General features: G+C 34.1%; 1 protein-coding gene across 3 annotated transcripts in view; it reads left to right on the top strand.

Annotated features, from left to right (window-relative positions):
• WDR72 (WD repeat domain 72) overlaps positions 1-18,804 on the top strand; it is a 221,014-nt gene that overhangs the window by 107,457 nt on the left and 94,753 nt on the right. For all 3 annotated transcript variants that reach the window (XM_072808631.1, XM_072808628.1, XM_072808629.1), the window contains one exon: positions 17,582-18,399. In XM_072808631.1, the coding sequence (XP_072664732.1) occupies positions 17,582-18,399 (818 nt within the window). The remainder of the gene's footprint in view (positions 1-17,581; positions 18,400-18,804) is intronic.

The following is an 18,804-nucleotide window of genomic DNA, read 5'->3' as shown; positions in this document are numbered from 1 at the left end:
CAGAAAATATTTGATGAGGAAAACTATTGGGGATTATAAATTAATATGCAGTCTTTACTAGTTTATGTTGTTAAAATGGACCTGGTATTCTTTCAATTACCTGTTATTACTGCATAAATCAAATTTAATGACAGGGATTAAAGAGAGGTGTTTACTCACGTAAATGGACCTCAGGAAACCATCCCACCCTCGCCAACATTAGGAAAAATAATTCATTTTTTAAAAAAGCCATAATAAGGGTGCCTTGGTGGTTTAGTCCGTTAAAAGTCCAACACTTGGTTTCAGCTTGGGTCATAATTTCTGAGTTGTAAGATCAAGCCCCATGTCTGGTTCCATGCTCAGGGTGAAGTCTGCTTGAGATTCTCTCTCTCCCTCTGCCCTTCTCAGCTCATGCTCTCTCTAAAATAGTAAATGAATCTTTAAAAAGCAATATTAATACCAATTTGATATATAGTAATATACCATCCTATCATTAGTTAACTTTTTTTTCTTTCCTGGCAGTAGTAGCAAATGCCAAAGGTTAAGAAAAAGAAATGAAAAGAATAGGAATGGAAGAATGAAACAAGTTTCCTTTATTCAAACATAATAGTGGATAATCTATATTAAAAAATGAATAGAATAGAAGATCTAATAAAACAAAAAATGAACTTATGCATGGTCATGCTGAAAACAAAATTTATGTGCTAATACAAAAAATACAAGTTAGAAAATAACAATGAGTACAAAAATCCCATTGATAATAACAATATAAAATATAAACTAATAAGGATAAATTTAATAAGAAATATTTAAGAGCCATATGAACACATGTTTTAAAAATGACTTAAAGCCATAAAAAATAACTTGATTCAAAAACATCATGGAATCCCACAGGGAAAGCTCAGTATTTTAAAGATTTTCATAGTTACAAATCTATACATTTAATAACAAGAACTATCAAAATCTCTTTGGTGAGTTTTTAGGACCTTTATGATTTGATTATAGAATTCTTCTGGAAAAATAAATGTATTAAATGAGGTAAGAAAAATGAGCAAAAGAGGAACGATGGGCATGGGTTTTCCTTCTCAGATGTTAAGTATATCTATCTATCTACCTATCTATCTATCTATCATCATCTGCAGTAGAGTTCAGAAGTAACTAAAGAACAGGCAAAAAGATAAATGGAAAAGAAGAAAAGAGTCTAGGATTAAGCATGTATATAAATCACAGTTTGATCTTTGGGAAAAAATTGCACTTAAAACCATAGAGCAAAGGTAATAAGCGGCTTTTGTTTTGTACAATTGAATGTATTTTTAGATAAAATAAGAAATGATATTCCTACTTTACCTTTTACAAAAATACATTTCAGATAAATATAAAGTTATATTTATAATTATAAAGTTTTAATATAGGAAGATGGATTACTAGAGGAAAATAAGTAATAAAAGTTTTAGTAATTACATTGTGAAAGTCCTAAGAGTGGCAAAATTACCAAAAGATACAAGAAAAAAGTTAGTTTTTACTATTTACATTTTTAAAAAATACATATTGTAGAAATTCTCAAAATCTATAAATTTATTTATTTTTTAAAGATTTTATTCATTCATTCATGAGAGACAGAGAGAGAGAGAGAGAGAAAGAGAGAGAGAGAGAGAGAGGCAGAGACACAGGCAGAGGGAGAAGGAGGCTTCACACAGGGAGCCCAATGTGGGACTTGATCCTGGGACTCCAGGATCACACTCTGCGCCGAAGGCAGGCGCTAAACCGCTGAGCCACCCAGGGATCCCAAACATCTATAAATTTAAAGCCTAATGAGACTTGAAAAATGTTTGCAATATATTTGAGGATTAATATCTTTACATCAAAAAGGCTCTTATAAATTGATAAGGAAAAGATAAATAGTAAATTAGGAAATAGGGCAAACATTAACACTTAAATTGCAGAAGTATACCAATAGTCATTAAGTTTTTCTCACTAAAAACATCAATGCAAATTTTCTATCAGATTTTCTATAAGATTAATAAACATTAAAAGAAGTGCTGAATTCTTTAATGTTATGACAAAATAACTTATACACATTCACTTTTGGTTAAAGTGTGTTTTGAAAGAACCTTGCTGGAGCATAGTCTAACAATTTAAACATTTTAAAGGTATATATCTTTTCCACCTGAAATTTTACTTCAAAGAATTTTTTAAAAGACCTAGAATAGAGTTCTATGACCTCAAGCACAAACATGTTCACAGAAGTGAATAGAAAACAGGGGTTTGTTTCCATTTGTAATCTATAGAGAAATGACTTACTTAAGGAACACATTTGTCCTTTTCCAAATTACCCCAAATTCTGCATCAGTGGAACTCTGAAGAGACACAGCTCAAAGTCAAGGCAATGACATCCAAGTATACCAGGAGTCAGGAATGGAGATGAGCTAACCACATAGACAGGAACCCACGGACGAAGGCAATCTGTTATGGGACACGTTGACTCTTGACTGACCCTGTAATTAGGTGCTTAAATGGGCTAGTGTTGTGAGGCACTTATTTTTCACTTAGACGACAGTTTCTTAAGTGAATTTTTCTGGTCACAGGAAGGTTAGAGATGGGTTTATGGAAATGTGCATCACTGACATCCAAGGGCTGAATTCCAAGTTACCATAAGCAAAAGCATACTTAATGTATTTTTTTATGTGCTGGATTTTATTTCTTATTTTTCTAAAAGACCTGGAATAACATCTTCAACTATTATGTGTCAGTATTGAACAGCTACTAGAAAGGAGATGCCATGAAGTCAGTACATTTACCCTCCATGGTTATAGGATTCAGCTTGCCTGACTCTTTAGGCTCAAAGAAGTCCTCTGTAAAAGACCTCATGTTTTATGAACTCTTAACAAATTCATGCTGGTGGAATGCCTTGAGGCCAAGGCATGGTCAGCTTTTTAGAGATTGGTTGGATGAAAATAGTGATATGTGTGTCTGTGTGTGTGTGTGATGACAAAAGGTAAATGTTGGAAAAGAAATAACGATGTCATGAAATACCCAAGAAAAGCAAGATGACTACTAGGAGGGATTAAAGGAGAAGCCTCTTGGGGAAGTGAGTTTTTTTGAGGGGTAGATTTTCTGTAGATGGATGTTGGGGCATTCTCAGCATAAGGACAAACACAGAGGCAGAGGAATCAGAAAAGGCTGGTAAGCCAAGACAATCAGGCAGCAGTGCCGAGCACCGATCACAGTTAGGTGAGGAGGCTGGGAAGAAATTTAGTCAGGAGAATGAGACCGCAAGCTGAGTGCTTCAGGGACCATATGTCCTGCTCAGCACTGAGTCGTCTTCACACTGCACCATGCCCAGCACATAGCAGATGCTTAGTGAAAAGTCAGTTGATTGGTAGCTGAATGAATGAATGAATGAATGAATGAATGACTAGATGTGAAGGAGGGGACATAGTATGAGAGGCATTAAAGAGAAGACTTAAGAGAAGGAAATGATGATGTTCAGATGGAAGCCTAGCTCACCAGGAGAATATTGCAGTGAGGGATGTCAGGAGAGGATGTAAACTTTCTTAGTGAGGAGGCTGGTGTTGCTGTAACCATGGTTTAATACACATTTTAGAGCACAGATAATACCTTCCTGATATTTGAAAGTAAGAACGAATTTCTGACTTTTCAGTGTGCATCCCTGAAATTTGGTGAGATGTGTGTGCCAAAAAATATGGTTAGGAGGATGTATACAATCCTGATTACAAATCTAGAAGGATATTTTCTTTGACAACATACCAGTGACTCAATGTCATTTTTTTTTTTTTTTTTTTTTTTTTTTTACTTCTGGGACCATGTTCAAATGAGCCTTTGCTGTGTTGCTGCAGAGTAGAAATCCATCATAGTGGATTTTGGTGTGATTTTTCTATTCCAGGATAACCCTCTGTTATACTGCTAGAAGGAAATGAAAGGCCTGCTAGGTTGAAAGCAAACCTGAGCATCTCTGACTTTGCTAAGGCACCAAGAACATTTATTGGCAGTGATGGGCCTGTCTTTAGATAGTGCCCACCGAGGTAGCCCTGGACTTTTATTCTCACCCCTGAAAAAAGATTCTGTCTCATATTACAGTAAGAGATTGCACCACACGTATCCTGGGACCTTTTCCTGGCTCTTTGTTGGTGACATACTGATAGTAAAGTTGAAGTTTACTCATGTTCACTTCTTGTCTTAGCATGAAAGGGAAATGGAGCACTTTGGTCAGCCAGTGCCGTTTCATGCACAATCCTTCTGATTGTGTAGGAGACATGAACTTTTTTTGCAGTCCACAAATATTCTTGATTACTGCTATTTGCAAAATACTGATTTGGGAAGTAGAAAAAGAAGGAGGAGGAAGAGGAAAAGAGGAAGAAGAAAGAGAAGAAGAATCTGACATGAGTCCTGCTCTCAAATAGTTCACACCAGAAAATGCAGTTCCTGGGTTAAAGGAGCTTTACTTTGCAGGGAAAATTAAACTTCCATACATGAACACTTTCTGTGACCACTACCTGAGGCTGAGAGTGTGGTACAGAGAGTGATAGTTCAAGAGTGAAGGGAGGAGAGAGAGACGGGGCTGCAGTGAGCAAGGACACAAGAGTAAGGAGGTAGGATTTGGGCTTGGGGTAGAGCCAAGAAGAGTACAAGGATGGCTGTTGAGGAATAAGCAGAGGCAGACACACACAGTAGGAATAAGTTAAACATGTAGAAGGATCAGGCAAAGAAATGTGACCAATGAAAGAGGAGAGGTTAGGAAAAGTACACAAGAAAGGGAGAAAAGGACTTGACTGGAAGTCAAAGTGTACCAACCCAATGAACTTGGACTTAATTCTACAGGCATTTGGGAGCTTTTGAGAATCTGAAAGTAATATGCTCAAAGCACTTTTCTTTTCTTTATTTTTAATATTTATTTATATTTACCCTGAATTACTGTGGCAGTGCTGTGCAGGCTCCTGCTGTGCAGGGGCTAAGGCAGGCTACAAGTAGAGGGTATTCTGGTAAAGGCCACCCAAAACAATGAAGGTCCCTAGACTCTTATGGTAAAGATGTGGAAGTAAAGAAATGTTCTGTGGAGAACACGTTTTCACTAGTATAAAGACCTCAGGTGGACACATTAAAACATGTTGATTTCTCCTCAATAATAAGGTCATTGGCCCAATATAAAACTAATCAAGATGCAACAATAAAAAAGAACACAATGCTGATGCATACTACAACAGGAACGAATCTCACAACATTATACTGAAGCGAAAGGATCCAAATGCAAAAGTTCAGATATTGAATGATTCCCTTCATATAACATGTCCAAAATGGAAAAGCCATGGAGGCTTTTCCAGAAAGTGTATTAACGGCCGCCTGGAAGGAGGGATAGAAATGGGGAGTGGCAGCAAATAGTCGCAAGGGATCTTTTGAAGGTGATAGAAACATCGTAAAACCGGACTGTAGTAATGATTCTGCAAATGTAATGGTTCTCAGCAAATTTACTGAACATAAAATTGAACACTTACAACAGATGAATTTCATGGTATTCATATAGCACTTCAATAAAGGTGTTAAGAAAGACAAAGGGGATTTTTAAAACATGAGTTTGAGGTTAAAATGACATGCTACTGCATTTGAGGTTGGAATTTTTATACAGAATAACTAACGATAAAGCACAACTTAAAGCCAGGCCACATCAGTGGATGCTTTGAAGGAATAAAAGAGAAGCAAGAAGCCTGAAGATGAGGATGAATTATATTCCCAAAGTTTTTGAATTGGTTTCTTGGAGCTTTGACTGCATTTTTTTTCTACAAAGCAATGACAACAATGACACTAGGATGTTTAATTTATAGGCCAGCTACTCAACTCCCTTTAACCCACCGTGTTGACATGTGTTAACAACAGCATTTTAAATTCAACCAATCGCTTCTTACAGTGACTTTGTAAGAAAACACACCCTTAGCTCCCACCCAAGGAGAACGGGGATTCCAATGCCATCCTGTCTGTGTGGATATAAGGCTATAAAGGGTTAGGTAAAACTTGCCCCAAGGTACCATTAATTTATCATTTTCAAAAGTGAAGGGAGCTGAGTTCTGAGTCAAAAAAAAGTCTTATAGACATAGTTGTGTTTCATAAGCAGTTGGCATATAATTATTCAGTGTCTCCTGCTCTGCCTCTTCTGTGTTCTTAAATATAGTTCTTATATTTTCCTAATATTTCTAATAAATCCTTTTTAGTTTATTCTTTTTGCTGTTTTTCTTTCATATTTCCTTGTTCATTTTTGCATGTGTTATTTCCTTAATTTCTTTTTGATCCTTCTTTTCTCAGTTCATTCCACAGCATTGATTTCATCTAGAGTAGATACGTGTTTCAGCTCTTATTTTTTATCTAAGTATTAGATTTCCTACATTCTGATATTTGGATTTACAAGCTAACTTCTAGAGGAGATTTTTTGTCTTTTTTTTTTTTGAATTTTGATGTATTTTATTTTTCTTTCTCTCCCTCTGTGCTCAGCTGATGTTCTGTGTTGGTTTTATTGTTGCTTCTGTTTACTTCCTCAAGGTCCTCAGTTCAGAATGAGGACTGGACTGGACTGATATCGGGTGTATGCTTGTCTGGTCAATGAACTAGCTTTTGAGTTGATTCAGTTAAGAGTTATATCACAATCTTTCTAGGTCATCTACTCCCCATAGACTTGACATTATCCTCAGAAATCAAATTCTAAAACCCAGCCATCTACTTGTAGACCTGATGCTAAGTGGACCTGTGACTTCAGCTCCATTTAGCATTTTGTGTTTCTGTTCCATGTTTAGTCCTCAGAGATGTTTATTTTGAGCTTCGTTAAACCTTTTTTGTGTTTCTATTTTCTCTCTTTTTAAAAAAAATATTTTATTTATTTATTCATGAGAGATACAGAGAGAGAGGCAGAGACATGGGCAGAGAGGAAAGCAGGCTCCATGCAGGGAACCTGATGTGGAACTTGATCTCAAGACCCTGGGATTACGACCTGAGTCTGAGCCAAAGGCAGCCACTCAACCACTGAGCCACCCAGGTGCCCCCTGTGTTTCTTTAAATAAATAAATAAATATATTTATTTATTTATTTATTTATTTATTTATTTAAAATAGTTGAAATATATATATTTCACATATATATATTTCAACTATTATTGGTATGCATTTGGAAGAAATAGTTTGCTTCAAATTCTAAACTTTTCCATCTTCAAATCAAAGTTAATTTATATTTTTAAAACCTCTACATTTTTTATAAAACAAAACAACTATCTGAATTTTTTAGTAGCAAAGATGTAGGCAGCTACTGTAATTTCTTTTTGTATCTGGGTGCCACATCTTCTGTTCTTTGAGGCTTAGATTTTGAAGATAGCTTCTTCTATAAGGATTATAAATTCATCTACATTGTAGATTTGTTTCTCAGAAAATTTTCTACTTCAAGAAATTATATTACTTTTTCTTTAAAACTACTTGAAAAATTTTCATTGTGATAAATCTTTTGATATGGATACTTTCCCTTGAGGATCGATACATTTTGTAGAATTCCTAATATTTTTTCTTGCATAAATTACACCTGTAATACATCAACTGTGATTTCCAATATTTATTTGATGAATAGAAATCATTTAAATTTTTCAGAATAACAAGAGTGCAGATTCTTTGTATTTTCTTATGATTATTTTCTAATCTGTTACAGTGGCTTTATCCATATCTAAGTAGCCAATGGTTTTTAGAGTGATCCCTCACCATAGGGTCTTTTATATTACCACCCTTCATTTTCTTAGGGATTATATTTAACATGCAGAGTGCCTCAATGTTTACATAACTCATTAAAATATGCAATTTTGAAAGTTATAAGCACACCTGGGAAAAGAAAGTTGAGAACAAGAGGAGGTGAAATTACGGAAAGTCAATATCTTAGTCCCTGTGATTAGCATGCAGACAGCAGAAAGTGATCTACCAGGAGTCAGAGGAATTGGAGAGCATAGCATAGCATACGTTAATCTGACAAGTTAGATATCACAAATACTAATAATGCATTTTATTTTTAACTTAAAAATGAAATGATATTATTAAAATAATATAATTTATTTTATATTTAACTAAGTTTAGATTATGATTGTAATTGCACACTAATCTTTAAGTGACAATAGAACGAATTGTGTATTTTGTCTTGTGTATTTTTTTCTGATTTAATTGTATGGTATATAATCTGTCACTTTTTACTTTATTTTTGGATTTCACAATACAGAGTTATTTTAGAGAAGTATTGAAAAGATAAGTTTTCTACAGCCCTCTCTTAATACTCTTTATATTAAAAGATTTGTCATTTGAAGCATCTGAATTAATTCTCTCTTCTTCAGTTGTTAACTTGTCTTCTCCACTGGATCCTTATTTGTTAGTGGCATTGGGTGTGAAGCAGTTCTGACATCCCTGTCTGGCTTTAGTGTAATTCTTCATTTTCATTTTTAACAGCATTTGCTATCTACTCTGTGATTGGAATACACCATTTAATAATCAGTCAGAGCCTGACTAATGGGTGGGGTGGGACTTTATATTAGAAACGGAGGCATGTTTAGGTACTAGTTTTATAAGTGATCAGTTCATTAGTGAATGTTTTTTTTATAATGATGGCTTTTTTGTTTTTATATATCTGTGAATATGGTGTTACATGCAATGTATGCTTAGCTAATGATGTTACTTTGTACATCTTAGAAATAATAAATGAGAAACATTATTCTATTCTTTGAGAAATTTAAGTCACATAATGTCGTGTGAAAAATAGTCAAAAAAAAAAAAAAAAAAAAAAAACCACAATGGACTTGGGAACCCTGACTTGGCTATTTACCAAATGAGTAACCAGGTAATTCAGTTTACTTCTATTCCTCATTTTCTGTAGGTTTAAGATCAGATAATTTCTAAATTCTTCTGGCTCTATTATAATCAAATACCTAGAATATTTCTGCAGCTAGTGTCTATATGACTTTTCACATAGTATTTAAATATTTGTATTAGGTATTATTGCACAAAGTCACAAAAGTGAGAAGATAAATGTAGTTTTAAGCATCAATTTTACAAAACTTATTTTGTGGTTGTGGTAGGTTGGGCAGGTCAGATCCTTTCACAACAAACTCAGTGGGGGATCCAATATGTTTTCAGAAAGAAGTTTTATCAGAACATGTTGTCAGACAGTGCATTTCCACCTTCAAAGGCAGGGGGTAGAACCAGTCTTGTTTAACCATTTTGTCTCTCCGAATCAAATAGAAAAAGAAGAGGCACAAGCTGAACACAGCAGGATAAAGGAAAAATAAGCAAATGAATAGACTTTTTAAAATAAAGATGTTATACCTTCACATCCATCACATTTTTTTCTTCTAAACTTTTGGGTCTTTTTTGGTTCTCCTTTTTATGTGTATATTGGGTTGTTGAAAAGTTTGAATTTTGTGTTGTTGACTTTAGTTTTCTTGTCATTTATTCTGGGTTCTTGCTGGTAGTGGAAGAATAATTTCTCTCTTCTGCTGGCCATCTGGGATTCACTTGCAGACTTTCTGACTCAGTAGCTTTTCCCAAAGTCCGTGTACTCAGACAAAGAGCTCTTTTCTGTGGGCCTCTTCCTAGTCCCCACCTGCTGTTTAGGGCATTCACATGTAGATATATCAGTACCATTTTACTCACCAAGCTCACAAAGTTCAGAGGTTGGAATGGACCATTGTCCCCTAGTGCTACCCTCTTGCCCTCCTGATTGTAAACAACACCTTCTCTGTTGCTTCAACCTGGAACTTGAGAGAGTGGGAGTAAAGGTGTTGGGATAGTGGGACAAATACCAGCACGCAAAGCCTGGACAGCACATTTTAGAGAATTAATGTCAGGCAGTCAGACAGTATTCTGTAAATAACACGTGAACTAATAACTTAAAATTTATATTTAGCCCTCACAATTTTGCAGTGATATAGATTCTATTAAATACTTTTTTGTATTTGATTACTTGTTCTAGATTTTAATTGTAATAAGATTGATGGAAGTTTCTAAATACTTCTGTTAAATGATAGTTTACATAAACTTGATCGTTCTAAAAGTAATATAATTGTGTTTATATTTTTACACAACATTATTCAGTCATGATTCAGCAGAATACTTTTAATTTATTTTTAATTTATTTTTAGCAGGGCTTTATTTATTTATTTATTTATTTATTTATTTATTTATTATTTATGAGAGACACAGAGAGAGAGGCAGAGACACAGGCAGAGGGAGAAGCAGGCTTCTCGGTGAGCAGAGCGCCTGATGTGGGACTCAGTCCCAGGACCCCAGGATCATGACCTAGCTAAAGTCAGACTCTCAACCATTGAGCCACCCAGGTGCCCCTTTAGCCGGGTATTTTTAATAGAATTCTTGTTTGCAAAATATATAGTGTACAGTGCCATATAAATATAAATAAGGTTAACATTTATTATAGCCTTTGCTAAACATTACTAAATATTGTGCATGTCCAATCTATAATGTGAAAGCTCAGTAATTAGTATTATTGGCATTTATTGTCTACATTGCTTATGTTCAAAATGATGGTAGTATTGTTTTTAAAGTCCTTTCGTAACATAACTTTAAAAATATACTATTTCTTAAAAGATTTAACAATTTTTAAACAACAATAACAATCTAGTATTATAATATTCAATCATTTTAGCACATTTAAATATAACAATGGTGGGACACCTGGGTGGCTCAGGGGTTGAGCATCTGCCTTTGGCTCAGGGCGTGATCCCAGGGTCAGGATCCAGTCCTGCATCAGGCTCCCTGTAAGGAGCCTGCTTCTCCCTCTGCCTACGTCTCTGCCTCTCTCACTGTGTCTCTCATGGATAAATAAATAAAATATTAAAAAAAAAACATAACAATGGTTTATACTTATAATCTGACTTGTTTCCAAATGAAAACCAAATTTATTGTATGTTAAAGAAAACAGGGGGCACCTGGGTGGTGCAATTGGTTAAGTATCTTGCTCTAGGTTTCAGCTCAGGTCATGATCTCAGGGTTTTGGAATCAAGCCCTGCATTGGGCTTCTTTCCCTCACCCTCTACCCCTCCCACCCTAGACCCCCCCCCCACCACACACACACACACACACACACACACACACACACACTCATGGGCTCGCTCTCTCTCTCTCTCTCTCTCTCTCTTCCTCAAATAAATAAAGAAATCTTTAAAAAAAAACTTGGAATAATACTTTTGATTTGAAAATATTCTAAAGCGTCCAGTTGCTCCTGAGGCTTAAGGTGATTATATTTAGGGAGCCATCCAGGCACCCCGAGAAAATAATGGTGAATATTTTTAAGACTCTTGATACATGTCATAGTAATGTTTTTGAAAAAAGGATAAGGCCATCTAGATGTCATCAGAGTCCTGTTAAAACATGCACTTGACAGCATGAGATCCTCTACTTTTCGTTTGCTATGTTTGAGAAGATTTTAGCAAATATAAGGGCTCAGAACCAGTGTTGTCTGTAAACTTTTATACTTGTTTCATTTTTATTGAGATAAATGGTTTAAAAACTATCCCCCTCTGTGATATTTTTGTCTCCTGCTCATTTTATGTCTTGAGATATGAGTATTTTCCTAATTATTTTTTGCGAGTTGTGTATATATCTAAAATATTAGCCTTTGATTTTCTAGCAAATCTAATGTTTAAATTTAATCTGATTAATGTATTTTTGCAGAAGGAGGCACAATGTTAAAAACATCTAGATAGCCATATCCGTTATTGACATTTTTCTTGGCCATTCTTATTACTTTTTAAAAAGAATTTTGTTTAGTATATTAAAAATGTAGGTTTTGTAGAAATTTTAAAAATAGGTATAATCAAAGGGTGCCTGGCTGGCTCAGTTGATAGAACATGTGATTCTTAGTCTCGGAGTTGTGAGTTTAAGACCCATGTTGGGTATAGAGATTACTTAAAAATAAAACCTTTAAAAATAGATATAATCAAAAGGAGATGTTAAGAAATCTCTGCAATTTTATAAAAGATGGGATTATGCTTTTTAAATCTAGGGATTTTTCTCATAGACAATGTATGTGAACTTCTTGCCAGGGCATTAAATATTTTACAAAAAAATCTCTTTTTAATATGTCCTTGGTATTTTAATATGTCCATGTATCATAATCTATTTAGCTTAGTCTGTATTATGGGACATTTAAGTTATCTTCAGCTTATTGATGTAGAAAATTCTACAGTGAACATGCTTTTTCATGTAATTTTGTGTGCCCTTGTATTTTATCTTTAGGATAAATCATTTTTAAAAGAATTTCCATATCCCAGGTGTTACAATTTAAGTTGTTGATACATTTTGCCAACTGTGTTTCATAAGAGAGATGCCAATTGAGAATGAGATTCACCCATTGTGAAATATAAGAGAGCCCATTCTCTCTCCCTCCTTACCCACAATTGCAGTTACCCATGGTTCAGAAGTAGATGATCCTCCTCTTGAAATATTATGAGGTCAGTGGTAACCTAAAGCTATACCACACTGCCTATGTCATTTACCTCATTTTATCTCATCTGTAGGCATTTTATCATCTCACATTATCACAAGAAGAAGGGTGAATCTATTACAATAAGATATTTTGAGAGAGAGTCCATATTCCCATTGCTTTTATTACAGTATATTTTTTTTTTAAATTTTTATTTATTTATGATAGTTACACACACAGAGAGAGAGAGAGAGGCGCAGAGACACAGGCAGAGGGAGAAGCAGGCTCCATGCACCGGGAGCCTGACGTGGGATTCGATCCCGGGTCTCCAGGATCGCGCCCTGGGCCAAAGGCAGGCGCCAAACCGCTGCGCCACCCAGGGATCCCTATTACAGTATATTTTTCTAAGTGTTCTCTTTTATTATTAGTTATTACTGTTAATCTTTTCCTGTGCCTAACTTATAAATTAAACTTTATCAAAGGGATGTATGCATAGGGAAAAACAGTAAATATAGGGTTTAGTGGTATCTGTGGTCTCAGGCATCTACTAGGAGGCTTTGGAACATGTATCCCATGGATTAGGGGGAGGTACTGAAATTTAATTTTTATTCCTATTTACAAACCTAATTTCTATCTATGAGTGGGCTAATAAAATAAACATCTCTACTCCTTGGGTACTTGGCAGTCACAAACACAAATTCTCTATTGAAGAATGCATTTTCAACCCATGGCTCAAAGGCTTCTCACTGATAATGTTTCACACTTGCACACACCCCGTTATAAAACATAAGGAAACAGAAAAGCATCCGCAAAATCAAAAACCAATGTTGTACTCAGAAGGATTTTAAAAATTGGATTTATAGATACATCATACAAAAGAAGTACTTTTTAAAAAATAAAAGAATGGTTTAAAAATATAAGAAATAATTGACTGTAAAAGCAAACAATCTGTTTTTTAAGAGGCCAAATAGAATTTACGGAGATTGAAAATGTAAAAATTAAAATTAAAAACTCAATGGGTAAGTTAAATGTTATAGTAAAGACAAGTGAGAAGAAAATTGGCAAGCTAAAAGAGAATTCTGAAGTGATACCCAGATACCCAGCATGAGGCACAAAGAGAAAAAGAGATTAAAAAAAAAACATGAGAGGACAGAGTGTCTGACAAACAGCTCATCAGAGTTCTGCATGGGGCTAAAGGAATGGAGAGGGAACATATTCAAACAGGTAAGTCAGAACTTAACAAAATTAAGAAAAGATAGGAATACTCAGATATAATGTAAGATTGGGGGAAAACATCCACACTTAAAAGAATTCTAGTGATTCTACGATTCTATCCTGAATAGTAAAGACAAAAAGATTTGAAAAGACAGAGTGACAGAGTACCAGCTGACATCTCAACTGAATCAAAGACTACAGGAGAATGCCTTCAAAAATGCTCTAAGAAAATAAGTGAGATTAAAATTGTACATTCAGTGAAACGATCTTCCAAGAAAAACATTACTCCATTAAGAGGATCTACAAAGTCAAAAAGTTGATTCTTTGAAAAGAATATCAAAATCAATAAACTTCTGGCAAGAGAAAAAAAAAGTAAAAGCAACAAAATTAATATCAGAAATGAAAAAGAACCCATAGCTACAGGAAGTTTAAAAAACTGATAAGCAAATAATATAAGCCTCCCTCTGAACTATCACTAAACTATCAAAAGAAATTAAGCATGGTCTAAGTAAGGGGGAGATACACCCTGGAACTTGACAAACATCCTCAAACCTGTATGAAAGAGTGAAAGACCATAGGAACAACTGAATAGGAGAACCTACCCGCCAGATCTGAAGTCTCTTTGTAAAGCTCTTTAGACCATGGAATATTGTGGGTCCTAGATAAATTAATATCCCAGGCAGCAATAAGAAAAGGATAACTAGAAAGTTTATAAAAGCCATGGGTAGGCACTTTATACAACAACATGAAAGGCCAATGAAATATTGCCTTGATAATTAATGATAATAATTGAAGAAATGAAAATTAAAATTATAAGAGATACCAACTTATATCCCATATATTGACAAAAATAAGATCCTGTGTTAATGAGGATGTGGTTTATGGAAACTCTTCATACAATGCTTTGAGATTTATAGATTGGTGCAAATCACTTGGGAGAAGAATTTCGGATAACCTTACGGTTAAGGAAGTACATGTCTTATGAATTATTGTTACTCTAGAAACTTTTACAAATGTGAACCAGAAGTCTTTACCAGGAGAATATTCACTGTAGCTTTTTTCTTTCTTTTTGCAATAATGAGTCTTGGAAATAATGTAAATGGCCATTTAAAAACAGTAGATAGATAAACTATATTATCATAAAGCATAATACTTTTTACAACAGTGAAAATGAAAGAACTACAGGTATAATCATCAACAAATATGAATCCTACAAATAGAAGTTTTCACATAGATAAAGCAAATTGGAACATTATAAACACTGTGTTAGTATTTATATGAAAATATAAAACAAGCAAATTAAATAAGTCAGTTGGAAATACATATTTAAGGTTAAGATGCTAAATGAAACCAAAGAAATAATAAACATGAAATTCAAAGTATTGGTCACCTCTGACAGTAGACAGAAGTATAGAATAGGGGAAAGTTCTATTTTTTTATCCAGAATGGAACACTTCGTTAATATTCATTTGGCATTTCATTAACATTATTTATTTACTATGAAATTAAAATACAGAAAAAATAAGCACAGGACAAAAATGGATAGCACAATGAATTCCCTCCAAGTGCCTACTTGCATAATCACTACAAAAATGAAGTAAAAAAATACTCGGCACTGTAGAAACTATGTCCTCCTGTCCTCCAAAGGTAATCACTATCCTTATAGATTTAAATCTGTGTATGCATCCTTGAACCCTATTGGGGTTTTTTGCCCGTTTTTTTTTTTTTAACTTAACATGAATGACATCATACAGTAATTATTTTGTGTCTGGCTTCTTTGGTCAACATTATGTGAGTAGATTCACACACTTTGTACCTGTTGTTGAATATCTATAGTTCTCTAATTTTCACTATTGTATCATTTTTTGTTGCATGGATACATCACAACGTCTATCCATTCCACTGTCAGTGGACGTTTAAGTTCTAGTGTGGGGCAACAATGAATAATGGTGCCATATAGTTATGTCCATGTTTCTTTATATACAACATTGATAATGCTAAAAAGACCAAATATATGGTTTGTCTGTTATTTCATATGTATTAAACATTACATAATAATAAATATTGTAAGAAGTCTTCTTTGCCAAATTAATAGGTAATAAATGGTACTATTATCTCAGTTTTGCTTGGTTACTATGGGTGGTGAACATTTTCTTTCATATTTTAATTTGGATGTTATTCTTTGTGAATTGCTTTTGATGCTGTTTGCTCATTTTTTTAGACTGTATAGTACTCTTTATTTTTGATTTGCAAAAATCATTTATGAATAATTACATTAATCTTATTAGTGGAAATATTGTTTTTAAGTTTGCCCCATTTTGATTTTTTACCTTTAAGTTTTTTAACAGTTGGTTTTTAAATTTTATTTTTTATAATCATAAATTAAATATGTCACTGCAACAAACTCCAAAAAACTAAAAAAAAAAAAAAAAGAAAGAAAAGAAACAAATAAACAAAAAAAACCCTAAGATATAAATAAAGATTATTTTAATCCTCTCTTCCCAATTAACTGTTGTTAGCATTTTGGTGCATGCCTTTTGTGACTATATATATGTGTGTGTGTGTGTATTTATGTTAACTATATATATTAATTATATATAATGTATACATATATTTATATTATATATTAAATGCATGTATGTATATATACTTACATATGTATATATATCAATATGTAAATATATATATTCACACACGTAGTTTTGCAAAAGGGGGATTATTTTTTTCTGCCTAATAGAGCAGTTTTCCCAATAGACATAGTTTTACACCAGCATTTTTAAATATTTTAATGCTGTTTCATTGTATGCATAAGCTAATCGTTCATTCAACAAATATTTATTGAAAAAAACAAATATTTATTGAGTCCCTTAGTAATGCTATATATATCAGCATCGTTTTATAGACATAAGGGGCAAAACAATGCACAGAACTCCTGCAAAGGTGGACTTTGAATGCTACAGAGGAAGATATACAGTAAACAAACAAGTATCTCATGTAATATAAGGTAACCATAAGTATGAGGGAGAAAAAAAGCAGTGGATAGAGAGTAATGAGGATGTTAGAGTAATGAATATAGCAATGGGTTGGAATGAGGAGCGAAGGTACTCAAGGAAGGCCTCATAAATGAGCAAAAACATAACAAGTATGGGAGCCAACCATGCCAATATTTTGGGCAAAATCATTTTAGGCAGAGAAAGAATAAATGCAAGTTCATAGCACAAGGCTTACCAAGAAAAAAAAAAAAGCTATTTGACACTTGTTAGCATCTAGGTTATTTCCAAATATTTAAAATTTTAAACAAATTTGAAGACACCATTTTCATCAAGACTTTCTAAATTCTTGCAGATGTTCTTTTCTTCCCCTTAATTTTCAAGCCCTTTTTCCCTATTGTATATCTTCATGGCTATGTTGATAGGAAGATATAAAATCATATATAAAAGGACATTATCTTACTCCCTCGTCTTAATTCATATTTTTAGAGGAAAAATAAAAGTTTTATGGAGGAAAAAAGTTTTTAAGAAATATTAAGAATATAAAATGTTTGGGGCACCTGGGTGGCTCAGTGGTTGAGCGTCTGCCTTCAGCTCAGGTCCTGATCGCCCAGCCCTGGGATCAAGTCCCACATCAGGCTCCCGGCAGAGAGCCTGCTTCTCCCTCTGCCTATGTCTCTGCCTCTCTCTGTGTCTTTCATGAAAAAATAAATGCAATCTTAATAAAAAGAATATAGAATATTTAAGGAATATTGGAATATTGGATGTTTAATTTAGAGAGGAATTTTTAGAACTAAGACAAAAAATTGAAATGACTTGCCTTTAATTGTACTGCTACTTAATACTTTCTTTTTATGCCATTTTAATATGGAACCTTTAATAAAACCACTTAAAAATAATAACCTTGACACATATATATATTTTTTAAATCCCCTTAGGTTGCTGATGCCAGGTCTTTCTCAGGACCTTTTAATGTCTTGCCTGTGAAGATAAAATGGAGTAACATTGGCTTTCATATCCTTCTATTTGATCTGGAAAACCTGGTTGAACTTTTACTGCCAACTCCAATCTGTGATGTTGACCCTTCCAATTCGTTCTATGGTAGTGAGATCCTGAGAAGAGCCAAAAGCACAGTGGAGAAGAAAACATTGACTCTGAAAAGAAATAAAACTGCTTGTGGTTCTCTGTCAGCAGAAGTGCAAGCCAAGCCTGTTGTTGAAAACCCAGCCCAAGGAGATAATACTGTCAAGTTCTTAGAAGAAAGTGATGGCATTAAAAGGCAGAAAAAAATGAAGAATTCCAAGAAGATGCACCCTAAGCCATCAAGAAAAGTGGATGCCAACATCACAATAGATGCAGCTAAATTGTTTCTATCTTGCTTTTTGCCATGGGGAGTGGATAAAGAATTAGATAATCTCTGCATTAAGCATCTCAATATTTTAAAGCTTCAGGATTCAGTTTCTTTAGGACTTGCCTCAAATGAAGATTGCTTCTCATTGATGCTGCCGGGATGGGATATATGCAATGCTGAAATGAAAAAAGACGATTCAAAAGTAAATTTATTTTCCGAAAAAGTTTTGGACTTGTCAAATAAATACACGTCCACTCTTCCAAATCAGGTTGGGATGCCAAGAGGTCTGAAGAGTAATTGTGATTCTTTGCAAGAGCCAAACACTCTAGTTTATTTATTGGGCAGACTGTTTGTAGTTAGTAGGTTAGTTAACATGCCTTTAGAGTTCGCATGTGGAACTGCCAGGTAAGACATGCATAAAGATCTTGACTATTGTTATTTGGGACATTAAAAAAAATTATCATTATTTGCTACATTCAGCTCTCTAATCACCCTCCCTCCTTTCCTTCCTTCCTTTCTTCCTTTTTGGAGATGAAGAGCGAATGTGCAACAACTCCCTTAACTCAAAACACATTTAAGAAAATCTTCCTCTTAATTCTTTGGGACTGGAGGATAATTTGGGCAATAAATCTATATATTTGAAAATGTATTCATTCAACAAATATCCATTGCTCTCATAATATGTGCCAGGAAAATCATAGTGCTGGGTGCTGAATGATTTAATAGATAGGTAGAGAGAGAGAGAGATGATAGATAGATTGATTCATATACACACCTTAAAATCCATTTTACTTGCTGTGAATTAAATAT

Source organism: Canis lupus, chromosome 32, assembly GCF_048164855.1.
Source record: "Canis lupus baileyi chromosome 32, mCanLup2.hap1, whole genome shotgun sequence".
In the NCBI taxonomy this organism is placed as follows: domain Eukaryota; kingdom Metazoa; phylum Chordata; class Mammalia; order Carnivora; family Canidae; genus Canis; species Canis lupus.
Note: the sequence above shows the minus strand (reverse complement) of the source record. Positions and strands in the feature narration are given on the sequence as shown.